The sequence below is a fragment of a genome, unplaced genomic scaffold (assembly GCF_019419815.1).
Source record: "Pyrus x bretschneideri cultivar Hongxiangsu unplaced genomic scaffold, Pyrus_bretschneideri_v1 Contig38, whole genome shotgun sequence".
Taxonomy (NCBI): domain Eukaryota; kingdom Viridiplantae; phylum Streptophyta; class Magnoliopsida; order Rosales; family Rosaceae; genus Pyrus; species Pyrus x bretschneideri.
The window spans coordinates 3,514,158-3,530,383 of NW_025999701.1; the positions used below are offsets into that span (position 1 = coordinate 3,514,158).

Here is a 16,226-nt window from a genome sequence, read left to right on the forward strand (position 1 = left end):
GGACAAAACATAAGGTGCACCCAAAATTATGAGCATGTTGGAAGAAAAATATTAGATATGCATTTCATACGCATCCAACGATGTGTTTTTTGGTTGTGTGAGGGAAGCTTGTGTATTTTGATTTTTCTTCCATGACTTTCTTCGTTTGAGACTTCATTACTTTCTGAAATAGTGCCATCATTTGTATTCCTTTCCCTTCGGTTTATTTATTTCTCTTTTTCCTTGGCTTCTTATTCTAGAAACGGTTAATGAGATAGAATAACTTTCCAACATAAAAAGACCACTTAAACATAGAGGTTAATGCTGAAAATGCAAACGCATAGGTATTAGGCATTCTTTCATCTGGGAAATGTACTACTGTAATATAGGCTTACCAAATCAAAGTTGAAAAATGAAGCATTCATTGGAAGAAAGCCGCCGAAACAAGCTCAAAAAAGTTTAATGGTAGAAACCAACGAAAAAAGTGTTTGGAAACCAAAAAAAAAAAAAAAAAATCAAAACATAAAACTAGTTCCAGAGAATCCAAAACATAACACTGTTTCTGGGAAAAAAAAAAAAAAAAATCAGATACAGTGTTTGTTTTGTCTGTGCACAAACAAACATTGTATCTCGAAAGAAAAGAACCAAAATCCAGAAACAGTGACTTAGATTTTAGAAACAGTCTATGTTTTAGACTTTGATTGTTTCTTTTCTTTCATGCATCAGTTGATTATATTTAAGAAACATGATGCTTATTTTGCTTTGAATTCAAATATGATGAATTTCATTATTTCTTTTCTAGTTTACATTTAAGAAACAGTGTGTCTATTTCATTTGGATCTAGAAACAGTGACTTAGATTTCAAAAACAGTAATTTAGATTCTAGAAACAGTAACTTAGATTCCAGAAACAGTGTTACTTAAAATCCAGAAATAGTTTATTTTTACAGTCCAGAAACAGTGATCCGTCGTTATTATTGAGTAACATGCAGATCTCAAATTTATTTTCTGGAGAAACAAACGATGAACTCCACTGATGAAGAAAAACTGAAAAACAGTATCTCGAATACATTATGAATAATAACAACGATCACATTTCAACGAAATAATACAAAATATAAATTAAATAGCATGAGGATCTATATTTTTGTTTCAAAGAAAAAGAAGAAGGTATACAAAACAACGATGAACTCCATTAACGACGAAAATCTGAAACTCAACCTAAAAAAGTTAGGGGTAAAATCAACAAATCATAATTTATTATAGTCAGACCATTTTTAGTTGGATTACTTTAATATGGGTCTTGTACTAATCATTAAACAAAACTTATAACATGGTTTTTGATTAAAACTAAAATTTTTCAAGTCATTTTCATTAATTTTTCTTAAATAAAAGGGGTGTGTGAGAAGCTAGAAAAATGAAAAAACACTTTCCCTGATGAAAAGGTCTTGTTGAAAATCTCGAACAAAGAAGATAGGTACCAAAAAATAGAGAAAAGTTGTTGATTGGTGAATTTACGTGGTATGTGAAATGTGGTTTTTCTAGCATAACCCTTTTGAGTTTTTAGCTGGACACTTTACGCTCAAGTTATAAATCCGTACACTATTAGCTGATTAGTTTGTCTAAATGTCAGATTATTTTTTAGAGGTGGCGCTCAATTGACCAATTTTTTCGTAGTGTCATACTGATGACAAATGGCCTGGAAAGTGCTAATTGGACTATAAAGAAGAACTATTTTCATGTAAGCAAATATTAGGCTTATCGAGTGCCATGTGAAAAATAGTACACTTCGTAGTTCAGCAGATGAAGAGATCAATGATGTGAAAATACGTAGGTTCAACTGTATAAAGTCCAATCTTCTAGTAAATAAAGTGTTAGATTTCTACGCACGAGTCCCAAGTTCGAAACTCATAATAGTTTCAAAGTCTCTCCCTTCTGCTTGTAATAGTAAAATTTAAAAAAAAAAAAATTAAAATCTGTAGCTTCAAGTAGTAGAATGTCAACTTGAAAGACTACATGCCCAAAGTACAACGGTATCCCCCATAATATAATAAAGAAGCGAAAGAAAATTTTGAAAAATTTCCCATATGAGAACAAAAAGTAGGGGTTTTTCACATGTACGCTCTTTGAAGCCTTTATTAGCCAATTTTGCTTCAGCCAAATACAACCACTATTTCACATTCTTGAAAGCACTTCCTGGGAAAGCATCGATGTATAAATAAGAAAAGGCAATACAACAAGTCTTGAGTAATAGACAATCCCCTCGGAATCCGACAGGTTCATTTTCTTGAGAGCACTTTCTGGGAAAGCAGTGCAAAACGTTGCCCTTGCTTATAGAGCAGTCCCAGAGAACGAGAGATTGTCAATGATATCCAAAGGATAGTAGACAACAGAGGAGAAAATATTCATTTCTAATTAGTAATACTAACTAACACGATAACATAATAACAAGAATGAAGAACCGCGTAGGGGCTTGGGCCTCAAAGATTATAGCTTGAATTGCTATTGCGACTACAATACAACCTACGGCTACAGCTACATATCATACAGTACAAGATTGTTGAAACTTCCTTTGCAGATTAGCTAAGCATGCCCCGTTTGCACTAGGCTACCTGTAATATATTGACACAATAACTAAGTACAGATAATTGAAAGAGTTTGAGGAAAGCGAGAGGTCGCAAATTCAGAATCACATGGAAAAGAAAATGAATTGTTTGCCAAATTACAGATGTTCTGAAACAAGGGCACATCTATAAGGTCCTAAGCACCACAAGCTCAAAAGGCTAGGCACGCAACAATAGCAGCATAAAAGAACTAACACACCACATACTTATTATGTTTTATATTTGTTGATATGGGAGGGTGAAAATCACACAAAATTCTCAGGCAAGTTACAAATAATGCTGTTTATTCGTCTTATGAACCTACTATGCACCATTCCAATATGAAGAAGAAGAAAAAGAACGCTCTATGGGGTAATTGTCAATGTCATTTTTCAACTACATAAGTTATTCATTATCACATCCCATTTAATACGTCCTATGAGGAGCCTACTCCAAATTACAACAAAATAAACACAAAAGCTATAATATATAATGCTGTAGTATCACAACAGTTGTCACATACCTCATCAAAGAGAGCATGATCGAGTTTCCATAACCAAGAAGAATAACCAAATACATGCATAAGTGGATTACTCAGGAACAGGCTCCAATACCCCTTTAAACTCATCATAAATCCATCTGCATATAAAATAAGTAAAAAAAATAAGATGAAAATATTAAGAAATAAATAACAGAGTAACAAATAGAATTATCCTACCACATAATAGGATAAAAAACGGCTACTCACATTAAGCGAAGCCACGTGTGCACACATACATTGTGAGTGTGTGTGTGTGTGTGCGCGCGTGCGTAAAGAATCTAGGCATTTGTGGAGAAAACACAGAAGGCTACGAGTAAGTATCCCATATGATCCATACACTTAAAGAATTGCACTCTTCCATTAGAAGACAGGCACAAAACACTTATTTATTTCTGTGCCATATAAGATCTAAAAAGCCTTACTTGCAAAGGAAGATTGGTCGCAATTCATTATTTGCCTCTTGTTCTAACTGGCTCTGTCTTTCAGTTTCCCCACTGAACTTAGCAGGAGAAAGAACTTCACAAGGACCTCGAATCAAACCAGCCATTACAGTGCTATCATGATTAGATTGATAGACCTGCAACACAAACAAAGAAAAAATATTACCTTTCATACGGATATTGTAAATATTGTACATGTCAATAAAAAATGGGAGAGAGAGAGGCCTTTAGATCACCATAGAGTGTCAAATTAAATTGCACCATGCAAAGTAGAGTACCTTTAGAAAGATATATCATATTGGTGCATATGTGTTTGCAATCATGTGCATCATATGACAAAATCAATAGTCCCATTCTACTTGTCAACTGATATGAACATCTTACAAAAGACATAAATACATAGAACAGTACTTTTTGGTCATCTCATAGAATGTATACGTACAGGAATAAACGTTTACCTCATTGCTTTCAGGTGTAGATGGGCGACCAACATTCTCTGGTAAGTCACCAGGAAAGTAGCACCTGTTGACAATAGCCCACTTTGACCCAGTTTTCCTATCCTCCCACATGGACTGTAATGAAATTACAAAGTCATGACAACCCTTCTAATAAAAAGAAAAAAGCTCAATATAACCATAAACAGATGAAAATGTTTCTAAAACAAACAAGAAGTGATTCTGCTACTGAAGTATCAAGGGATGCTTAATAATTCACTTACCTGAAGCTTCAAGGGTATCAATTTTCCATGACTAGACTGGAAAAGAGCATGATCTTGCAGTTGATATGTTACCCCATCAATGCAACAAGTATGGTAATATATTTTTTCATCACCACCTTGAACTATATTGCCAATCCATTCAACAACTTTCAAGCCATCTGAACAAAATCTGAAATGCTCTAGAGCCCGACCACTAGCTACAGAACTTTCACCAGTACTTGCTTGTGCACCGCTTTGGTCATCCTGTTTGATGTCATATCTTAAAGAGGAGCCAGAGTTTCCTACCGAGTGAGAAGTTTCTGGGTTTTTCAATGCAGAATTCTGGTCATGGAATATCATTGATGGAACTTCTGAACAGTTGGGCAGCCCAGCAGAGTCTGCAACTTGTGTGTTGGAAGGGGGTCGGGAGTGATCAGACTTATCCGCACCTTTGTTGAAAAAATCAGCAGAAGGTTCTGCTTTTGATTCAAAACGTATCTCTTCAACTCTAGATGATTCAGTAGTTTCTTCTGGTTCAACAGGAGGCTCTGCTTTTGAATCAGAAGGCCTCTCTTCAACTCTAGATGATTCAGTAGTTTCTTTTGGTTCACCAAGAGGCTCTGCTTTTGATTCCGCAGGAAGGTCCTCTTTTGATTCAGAAGGAGGTTCTGCCTTTGATTCAGTAGGTCTCTCTTCAACTCTAAATGATTCAGTAATTTCTTTTGGTTCAGTAGGAGGCTCTGCTTTTGATTCAGCAGGGCACTCTGCTTTTGATTCAGCAGGAGGTTCTGCAATTGATTCAGAATGTCTTTCTTCAACTCTAGATGATCTAGTAATTTCTTTTGGTTCAGCAGGAGGCTCTGATTTTGATTCAGAACATCTCTCCTCAGATCTTTCACTTGACAGGTAACTTCCAGAAAGAGGTTTCTCATCCATATTTTTCCTACTTGATGTGAGATTCTGTACTTGAGATTCTTTTGCATTTAAAATCTTTAGATCTGGTGCTGACTCAACGTGATTGCTGGCCCCACCACCTATACCAGCAATATTCTGCAAAACAGAACTTCCATTTGCAGTTGTCTTCGGCTGATTGACCTTTGGATCTAAAGTTCCCAGCTTATTCTCCGAGGATGTTTGAACTCCAGCTATGTTAGAAGGGACTTTTACTTGTATATTACTTCTCATCACACGTCCATACTTGGGAGGCAAAGGTTTTCCATTGCTCAATGACAGGCATCTCATGCAGTGCCACTCACCTCTAGGAATTCCTCTCTGATTAGATGACTGTGCACACATTAAGTGATATCCTCTCTCACACGCATCGCAAATAAGAACATTGTCTACCTCATTGATGGTAAGCTGGCAACTCTGGCAAGTCAAAGCCTTACTCATGTAATCCCTCGATGGAGGAATCCATGTAGGATGATCAGGAGGCTGTGGTTGTAATAATTTCTGAATAATTTTCGCAATGTCATTGTGATTGTTAGAAAGTGAATGAGCTTTAACAAAGTCCATCTGTTGCAAAGGCTGATGTACAACGGGTAGATTTCCAGAAGCTAATTGGGAGACAAATGGCTTGGTATTCTGATTCCATGCAGCTACAGGAGTCATTTGTGGCATACTCATACCAGTACTTCCTTCAACTTTGACGGATATATGATTTGGCACCTTGTGTTCTGGTCCACTTTTGGCAGATTGAGTTTGCACTGACCAAGCTGGAGCATTCATTGATGGAAGTGGATGATTTGAGGACAAATTTGCTGCACATGGAAAAATATGGTGTAAATACTTACATATGCAGAGAGGAGACAGAATCAGTAGTAATGACGCAAAAAAAAATTCCATAAAAAGGATACCTTTTCATACAAGTAAAGTTAAAGGACATTAGTTACCTTGTACTTGAGATGCATAAGAAGATGCATTTGCATTTGGTCCTCCATCTGATCTGAACTGTGCTCTTTCAATTCTAAGCCCTGTTGGGGTAGTAGAATCCCTGCCTAGATGGCTGCTAGGAAAACCACTAGACACCATGGATGCTCTAACATCATTGTTGGGAAACTGATACTGTGTAGGTGCGGGAGTTGCTGTAGATACATGAACAAGAGATGGAGTAACGGGGAAACCACCTGAGGAAATTGGTGCATGACTTGGTTTGCTTGTAGGAATCATATGAACAGTATGCGGCATTCCATGGGTTTCAGCTGCTGCATTGAAGCTTTTTTTAAACTGGTGAGCTGGATGCGTAGCAGGTTGAGCTAGTGCAGAGAATTTCTTGGATTCTTCCATCTAAAAATGAATTTCAAGTTCAGCAAAAATAGTTTTACAGTCCAAAAAAATCCTAAACTGAAAGTTTGGCAACCCTTATATGCTGTAATATGGCATTAGCCATACAATGTCAAAGACAACTTCTTGGTCTAATGACTTTAGACTTCACAACTAGCTACTAATTCAAACACTGGCACACACGCTTACAGAAATCTGATACTTTTTTGAATAAAAATTAAACCTTTCAGTATAACCGAAGACTATCACTATGCAATGAACTGCATATATAAAGTATAATGGTAAAAGTAACCAACAAGCCCAAGATGTTCACATCAACTAAGCCAAATAGTTCCACCGTGACCAATTACGAAACCATAACAAAAAATGCTTTCACCCTTAATGTCTCAAAACCATACACATATACCTTGAACGCATATAAAATCAAAACGCCAAACCATATGAACTATTTTACTATCAGTCCATTTACCTATAATTTATAATTCAGAATCCAAAGCTTCTTTCTTTATTCATTTGCCGAACACTTTCCCATCAATCAAACAACAAATCGGACCAATTAAAAACTAAAACCTACTCAACAATCGCAAAACTCAAAAACCATACCAAATCAAAAAATTGAGTCCTTACTTTCCTCTTCGTCTGCAAAAACTTCTCCGCAATCGTCAACTTGGGACCCCGGAATCCTAATCTCTGTTCCTTAAGCATAGCATTGAGCCCCAAATCCTCAATCACAGCCCCAATTGCATCCCTACCCACAATATCCTTAGGGGCCAACCCTTCACACAGCTCCACCAGCTTCGACCTAGCTTCCCCCATAAGCCCAATCTCCGGCTCCGTGGGCTTCTTGCCCCCTCGAATCTTGGCCATAGTCGACAAGGCCAGCACAATCTCCGCCACCCTCCTCAGATCCTTCCCCGAATTGGGTCCCAATCTGGGCTTCTTGTGCAATTGGGTCCCCAAATCTCCTTCTCCGTTCCCAATCGGCCTCTTTTCCCCAATTGAGACCGCCGGCGGAAGCGGCTGAGTGAGTTCGGCGTTCAGAGGCGGATCCATAACTAAGGGGCTGACAGAGCGACGCTCCCAGACGACGCCGTTCAGCGCGTAGAGGAAGGGGGAGCTGAGAGAGAGACAGAAGAGGAGGGAGAAACCCTAGCTAGGACAGAGAGAGCCGGAGAGGCTTAGCCGTTGGGGGTTTGGGGATTTGAAAAGGCGAATTTTTTGTGAGGGAGAAAGACTAAAGCTTTTTTGGCGGGTAAATTTGAGGGGTTTATTTGGGTGAGTGATTAAACTTTTGATAATGTAGTGAGTTTGTTTGTGAGTTTGGGAGCGAGTGAGAGAGAGGAGAGAGAGAGTTTTGGGTTTCAATTCAGTGGGGGGACGAGTGGACGAGCAGTGCGAGATTTAGAGAGAGAAAGTAGTAGAGAGAGAGAGAGAGAGGGGGGGATATTTCGTCTTTTAGAAATGGATGCTCCGTGGGCCGTGGATATACCATGACCGGTTTGTTAAGTGCAACCGGTTAATTGACAACAAAAATTAAAAAAAGGGGCAGTTTTGGATTATTGTTTTTCAAATAAATAATAAATTATTTCTTATGTATTTTAAGAATAATCAGATGTATAATAAAATAGTTGAATATTTAATAAATTGTATTTTTAAAAGAGTTGTTGCATTAACACCTCATGTATTATTGAATACACATACATACTTAATACACCTTATATCTACCTTCCTCAAATACATTCTAATACTACCCTCACACCTCACACTTCACTGCATACATCCCATATTCACCACTTAAACCCCACATCAAACTTTTGGATCATTTGTCATTTAGTACTACGGTCTAGTGGTTTCCTTTTTACTTGTAAGTGAGAGGTCTTAGGTTCGATTCTCATGGAAAGGGATCTTTTGGATCCCTTCCTTCGAATCCACCAAGTTTTGGGATACGGGTTATTGAAATTTGATCCAACGACTACAAACAGGGGCTCACTTTATCAAATTTCAATGGTCCAAATCTCCGAACTTGGTGGATTAGGAGGAAGAGATCCAGAGAGAATCCCTTGTAACAACTATACAGGAGATATATTTTTTCAGGTGCAATGGAGATGTACATTAATATTAGGGAACGTCCTACAATAAATTAAGATTGGGGATTTGTGTAGTACTGTAGTGGCCTTTGAAGGATATGTTTGCAATCTTAGTGTTAGAAAACACACTGCTTACTTACACTCAGTAATCAGGGAAATTTTTCATTAAGACCGGAACACGGGTGGTACACCACGTGTTTTTAGATAATTGGTTTTATTTTTAAAGTTATTATCTTTTTGACATACTGTTGACCCTAAAAACTACCAAGCCTACGTGTCGCGTAGGCCAAGTAACTAATAACCTAACTACGTCCTTCAATTATGTGTAGGGTATACCAACTCATCGGCCGAGCTTGACCGGGGAGTAAAATGTGTTGATGTCGCGTTAGGTGCGCTGCTGACTTATGTGTCTTGCGATTGCGGTCGATGAAGGAACACATCTCGACCTTTGGGTTCTAGAGCATGAAGACAAGGCTACTAGTTCTGCGAAGTTCATAAATCGTCGGCGCCAGGTTCAGTCACGGTGATTATATTCGTGAAAGTATAAGCACGTCGAACTAGCACCAGACTATACGGACACAAATACCCGAAAGATATGTATGTCTTGATGGTAAATGTGGTTCGACCGTCGGAATGCCGAACTCTAAAACTTACTTGCGAGTATCCAATCATAAAACAACTTGACATTAATGTGCCGAGCCTAGCAATCTGTAACACCTCACTTCACTGAAAAGGCTAATGAGATGACCTCTGCCAATAAGGATTCGAAAATCTTTCTCAACCAAGACTTAGATAAATAACTAGTCGACCTCGAAGTAGTGCTGTCTATCCAAACTGAAGGTGTTCATCGATCGGCTGATTCTATGGCTCCAGTGCTGTCTATCCAAACTGAAGATGTCGTTGGTTGCTTTCACAGTGCTGTTTATCCAAACTGAAGATGTGTTGGCAGGAATAAAGGGGAGAAAGATCAAATCTCAAAGGTTTTTGAGAAGCTTTGCGCAGGGCAATTTATATGTTGAATTAGAAGGGCCTTGAATGATGCACTCCCTTCTCTATTTATAGTAACAAACCCCCTCATAGCCGAGCTAGAATTCTACTTGGATTAGAACTCCTCATCCTAATCTGATTAGGTATCAACCAATCTTAACGCCAATATAACTTTGAACCAAGCTCTTTAACAAACCAGATTCATCTTCTAGGTCTTAGCCTTAAAGAATCATTGTTACACTAGGTTTTGATTACCCCACTATTATCTAAACCAATCCCCCTCATGAAAGGATTTGATCGATCCTCATGAGGAGCAAACCCCCTCATGATAGTCTTGAGGGTCGTTTGTTTTGTCTCATGACCTTCCCTTCGGTTGCGATGCTTGACAGGCCAGTTGGGAAGTCTACCATCCTTACTTCATGGCTCGTCAACTAGGCTACCTCCAAGGCTATGATTTGCCACTACTTACTTCTCACTCGCTTCTAAGCCGATAGCGCATCTCCGGTTGCTCGGAGAGGGAATGCAAAGAGGTCGAGAAAAAGTTCCAAGATCAGTGCGCCAAATTTTGCCTTCGGCCATATACCCCAGAGACCAACAGTACCAACACCTTCGCCGGCTGGTGAGATGCATATGTCAAGGATTTCTTTAGTATCTTGGTCGAGGAAGTTTAGAAGAGACTTTTTGGCGATCGGCGGAGGAAAACTCTCGCCCCAAAATCGAAAGAAATGTCACAAGGTATATACATTTTCCTTCTCTTTGTTATATATACTTAATTCAAACTTTATTCTAACTCAAACTCAGTTTTTCCAAATGCTCGTTCAATAAAAAGGGCCGAAGTGGTTGCAATGGTCGCGGCCAAAAAGAAACTCTCTCTTCCCCCAAAGAGGGATGCGACCATTGCTCCTCCTTCAGCCGAACTAACTTCAATGGTGACCTCTGCTGCACTGACCGTGCCGAGCAAACGACCTTGCCCAGAGGTCAAGACGATTGATAACATTGCCCAACCCTAAAAGCGTACCAAGAAAAAGGCAAAGAAGGGAGAACGGGAAATTCACGTCATCTCAAGTCAAACCATAAGAGCAACTACTCCTAGTGTCCATCTCCCTTCTCATGTCGTCCAAGCCTCTACAGGAGTACCGCAAAACCCTCTATTAGACTAAACAACTGAAGTTCGTCCTACCACTCGAGCCGTGGTATAACCAGTTATTGCCCCATTGGTCGAAGGTCTTGTAACTCCGGGGCCGACCATTATTCCTGAAGTCAGCCTAGCAGTTGTTGCCTTGGAGAAGGCGGCTACCATGACCAAGAAAACCCTTCTCCCTAATCCGAAGAAGAATCTAATGATTATCCTGGAAGAAAAGGTACGCCTCTTCTTATTTTCCTAAAAATGATGTGTTTTAATTGGGTCTTCAAACTAACGAACAATCTTCTTATAACCAGGAAGGCGAGAGTAAAGTACCCCGACTGGTGAGGCGCCCTCGACCAGCTGAACTTCTAACTACCAATCCCCAACTGAAGGTCAAGGCGGCTGACCAGGCCGACCCTTCTGCTGTGAAAACGGGTCCAAGACAGGAAGTAGCATCTTCAGTTAAGCCAGAAACGACACCAGAGATGCCAGTTTATCCTCAAGACCAAAATCTTAGCATCTATCCTCAAGAGGTCACCTCGGCCTTTGTAAGTCTTGTCCTTGTTCTTTTATATCAATTTCCAAACCTTAAAAGAACTCTAAACCAAGAAAAACATTAAATGTCAGATGCAAAATCGTTCGTTTCATCGAAAATTTTATGCGCTGAAAGGCGTTATTTATATTTGTTGGCCACACCAATGGTCATCAAACGTAGATAACCTTCGTTGGCCGCATGAATTAAAAGGTTGCCTTAAACACTGGGCTTGCCCATTAAGCTCTCTGAGTTCAAGTAATGAACCAGTAGATATGGCTGAATACTGTTCTCGGCAGGTCTAACCCAACCTCCTTATCTACCGTTCTTTTAATTTCTCTTTTATAACAAATTTTATATATGTATAGTCTTCATGGGAAGTCGAGCTCGACGCCCTTCTCTCCAACACTTCTGGGATGCCTGGGCCTTCTGCCTCTATGGCCAAGCCTTTTGCAATTGCGACCGAGTCTGATGCCTTATTCAAGCTACAAAAGTTTTTGTCCCTTTCGGCCCCGTAAATCTTCCAACGTGAAGGCCTCGACTCCGCAGGGGAATGCCTAAATGACCTTGTAACCAGCGGCTTACTGAGCAACGAGAGTGTTGTTCACCTATCCGATGTCCTATAGCTAACTCGGCAATACTTTACTATTTTTGAGAGGGCTCTCCAGGCAGAGGATGAGCTGAAGGCTACAATGGTCGTACATGAAGCTATCTGACCGGAGCTCGAGGCAATAAAGGCAAAGAATGAATGATTGGGCGACCTTGACTATCAAATTGCTGAACTCTAATGTCAAAGGTCGACCGTTGCTTCGGAGCTCAAAAAGGATTTCGAGTCGAATAAGCCTCGACTAGCATAATACGTGGCTGGCATAAAGCGGATACAACAATTACAACTTGATAAAAGGATAAGGTAGGCGGAAGTCACGATGGGTGAAGTAAGGTGGTTAGAACTGAAAGCCACTCTTGAAGCATTCCTTTCTTCGACCCCTTAGGACTTCTTGTTTTTAGCTGTAAGCTGGTTGATTTTTGTAATCTTGCTTGTACGTACTTTGAAAATTAATAAAAAAATTCCTTATTCCTGCATTTCCCAAGTGACTGGATAATATTTCTTTATGAATTTTCCATTGATAGGTAATTTATGGACCAAACCAGTTCGATCTCTGAGGTGGTATGCCCCATTACCGTGAACTTTATGGACGATGAAAGGTCATTCCCAATTCGACGACCATTGTCCAAATCTGGGATCTTTAATCCCTATTGGTAGCACGGTTTGCCACACTAAGTTACCTTCGTTGAACGTCTTTTGCCTAACTCATTGATTATAAGCTCGCTCAGCAATCTTCTTCTACGCCACTAGTAAATTATAGGCATCAAGTTGAGCTTCCTCTAAGTCCTTTAACTCTTGCCTCATGGTATGACTGTACTCGGCACTAAACAAACTACTTTATTTGATAACTCGTAATGAGTTTATGCTTAGCTCGACTGGTAGTATCGAGTCACGCCTATAAGTTAATGCATATAGCGTCATCCCTGTTGTTGATCGAAGTGAAGTTCGATATGCCCATCGTTTAGCTTTAAATGCCACATCCCAGGCTTTTCTTTTATCATTTTTTCGAGGATACCAATTAAATCTTTATTACTTCCTGTAGATAATATAGCGTGGACTGATCGAATCGAATTGTCAAACTCGCCGCGTATTCTCTAAACCTGTCAACCATGAAAATTGTGTCGTTGTCTATTATAATGGTTTCTAGTATGCCGAATCTGGTTACAATGTTTTCTTCCACAAAATTACAAATTTCTTTAGACGTTAATTCAGCATAAGATTTCACCTTGACCCACTTGGTGAAGTAGTCAGTTGCTATGAGTATCCATGCATGCTTTGCTGATCTGGAAGACGACGTGATCTTGCTGATTACATCCATGGCCCATCCTCTGAACAGCTATGGTTTGGTGACTGAGTAAAGTAATTCGGCCGGGACCCTCTGTATAAGCCCATGGATTTGACATTGTACACACCCTCGTGCGTATTCAATGCAATTTTTTAACATACTTGGCCAGAAATATCCATGTCGGCGAAGCATCCAATGCATTTTGAGTCTGGTGCACCCCGCATATTCCTTCATTTACCTCTGTAATCTTTTAGGCTACTTCTTCCAGGCCAAGACATAATAATTACATATCGTCTTCACCTTTTTGGTACAACTCATTCTGGTACATTACATAATTTATGGCATGTACCCTTGTCTTGCAATCATGGTTGCCACTGGGATTATCAAGATATTGCATAATTGACCTTTTCCAGTCATCGGGTAATGTCTCGACTACACAAACATCTATAGGATCTTCTCGTTCCAACAACGAAGGTAGGGACATAACTCGTATACAGATCACGTGGTCATGCTGGAGAACTTGTTAATTAACCAAGGCCGGGTGTGGTCGTCGCACTACTGGTATGACTCAACCTAGCTTGTCCCTCAGGAGTTATGCTCGAAGGGCTATTTGAGCCAATTCATCTGCATAGTGTTTCAAACTTGTGAGATGTGCTTGAATGTGATGCCTTCAAACGATTTGGCGAAATAGCTGGTAACTATGTGATAGAGCGCCAGAGTAGAACTCATGCAACGAAAAGTTCCACTGAATTAGTTAATCATAAGTTATGAATCGCAAATGATGAGCACACGGGATGCCCTTAAGTCGTGAAGGATGTTAAAGCCGATAATAAGGGCTTTGTATTCGGCTTGATTATTCGTACAATCGAAATCCAGCTTGAGAGAAAAATACCATTAGTAATTCGGGGATTGGATGACGATCCCAATGTCAATCGAGGTCGAAGTACTAGAGTCGTCAAAATACATTGTCCAATCATTATCACGTGTTTCCATCATGCCAGTTTTAACGTTGTTGCCCCAAAACCGTATGGAGAAGGATGTTGGGCTAAGAAATTGGCCAGCGTTTGTTCTTTTACAGCTTTCTGGGGCACGTATTGTAAACTAAACTCAGATAGTGCCATTGTCCATTTTTCGATTCGGCCTTTTACTATCGGTCGAGTAAGCATATAACGAATATCGTTTGTTTGAGCAATAACCTATGTAACAGAATAGAGCACATAATGTCGTAGTTTGGACGCAGTGAAGAACAAAGCCAAACAAAGTTTCTTGACGGGTGAATATTTATCTTGACCGAGTTAAGATTTTGACTAAGATAAAAAATTGGCCTGCTCTCATTCCATGTTATTGTCTCGTGCAAGAAAACAGCCAACTGATTCCTTGGCGGTCGATACATACAACTTGAGTGGTTTACTGCGTCAAGATGGCACAAAGACAGGGGGTAATGAGGGAGACCTTAATTTGTGTGAAGGCATCTTGGTGTTCCTCACGCCATTCCAATTTGTCAGAATCCTTAAATTTCAAGAGCGTGGAGAAAGCTTTCATCTTCCCTGCCAAATTAGAAATGAAACAATGGAGGAAATTGATTTTACCGAGTAATGATTGTAATTGCTTCTTGGTTGTCGATGATGGAGCATCGATGATCACTTGAGCTTTATTTATGTCCACCTCGATACCACGATGATGTACAAGGAAACCCAAGAAGTTGCCTACCGACACACCAAACGCGCATTTAACAGGGTTCAATTCAAGGTTATGTTAACGCATACGAAGGAAAGCTTACCGAAGATCATCTAAGTGTGTTTAGCGGCGTTTTGATTTGACCACAACATCATTGATATATACCTTAATGACGGTGCCAATTAAATCATGAAAAATAGTATTCATAGCGTGTTGGTATATGGCATCGATGTTTTTAAGGCCGAACGGCATGACGATCCTTTCATAAGTCCCGAGTGCCCTTGGGCAACGAAAAGCAGTTTTGTGGACATTGGCCTCAGCAATGAAATTTGGTTATAACCAACATGGTCATCCATGAAGGATAACATCTCGTGGTTTACTGTTGTGTCAATTAACAAATTTGAAATTGGCATTGTATATTCATCTTTAGGGGTTGCCAAATTCAAATTTTGAAAATCGATACAAATACGTAGAGCACCATTTTTCTTTAAAACTGGGACGATGTTCACCAACTATTCGATGTATCGAGCTGTCCAAATAAACCCGACTTTTAAAAGTCGAATGAGTTCATCTTTTATGCTGAGTTGTACTTTGGTCGAGAATCGTCGGGAAGGTTGGTGAAATGGTTTACAACCAGGTTTGATGTGTAATTCGTGCCCGATGAGCGTTTGGTCTAAACCAGGCATCTCATGGTAACTCCAAGCAAAACAATCCTTAAATTCCTTGACTAAATTACAAAGCTCGATTTTCATAGGTTGGGGAACAAAGCACTAATTAATAAAGGTCACGGGTCTTTGGCCATTCCAACATTTATTTCCTCTAAAGGGTCCTTAACTTGGGGCCAACTGTCTTTGAGCTCGACTAGGGTAGCTTGCACCTTGTCAAATGATAAAACTAGACCATTATCTCATTCGACGAGAAACTCTACCAAGCTCACACCCAAATTCGGCTGCTTGGAAATAGCATGCTAATAGGCCAGTAGTCATTCCATGGTGGATGAAACCGTGGCCTGGCATCTATCTTGTTTAGTATCAGACATCAGGATCGGCAATCAGGTCGGCCAACCTGAGTCTCGCTGACTCTTGGTGAATAGTCTTAACGCCTACCTCAATGGTTTTCTAAACTGAGATCTGAGTTGACTGTCCTTCCTCATTAAAACCTTGTAGGGTGATGTAGCCGACGTGATCGTCATAATAACGAGCTTGAATCATATTAGCTTCGAACGGCTGATTGTCGGCCGGATGAACCATGACCGATTTGCCATCCTAAAAAATGAGGACCTGATATAATGATGAGGAGATACATCTTGTTTGATGAATCCAATCATGATTGAACAATGCATTATACTTGGTCTTCGAATCGATTATGAAAAATACGATCATG

The 16,226-nt window shown here is 39.7% G+C and overlaps 1 protein-coding gene across 2 annotated transcripts; it reads right to left on the minus strand.

The window, feature by feature from the left end:
- Window positions 1-2,221: 2,221 nt before the first annotated feature.
- On the minus strand, window positions 2,222-7,954 carry LOC103927011 (protein piccolo). Of its 2 annotated transcripts, none has more exons than XM_048564217.1 (7): window positions 7,146-7,954; window positions 6,152-6,545; window positions 4,281-6,019; window positions 4,021-4,134; window positions 3,545-3,699; window positions 3,105-3,220; window positions 2,222-2,590 (listed from the first exon to the last, which is right to left on the minus strand). In XM_048564217.1, the coding sequence occupies exons 1-6, from the start codon at window positions 7,593-7,595 to the stop codon at window positions 3,172-3,174; spliced, it is 2,901 nt and encodes a 966-aa protein (XP_048420174.1). In that variant the 5' UTR covers window positions 7,596-7,954; the 3' UTR covers window positions 2,222-2,590; window positions 3,105-3,171. The 2 variants fall into 2 exon arrangements, with proteins under 2 accessions (XP_048420174.1, XP_048420175.1); XM_048564218.1 differs by having other exon boundaries at window positions 7,170-7,953.
- Window positions 7,955-16,226: the final 8,272 nt, after the last annotated feature.

Bases quoted from the DNA above. Each gene is read 5' to 3' on its own strand.
- LOC103927011 (XM_048564217.1), bottom strand. From the start codon at position 7,595: ATGGATCCGCCTCTGAACGCCGAACTCACTCAGCCGCTTCCGCCGGCG. The intron at 3,700-4,020 runs GTAAACGTTTAT...TTTGTGTTGCAG, and splicing joins CTACACCTGAAAGCAATGAG to GTCTATCAATCTAATCATGA. The intron at 3,221-3,544 runs GTAAGGCTTTTT...TTTTATATGCAG, and splicing joins CGACCAATCTTCCTTTGCAA to ATGGATTTATGATGAGTTTA.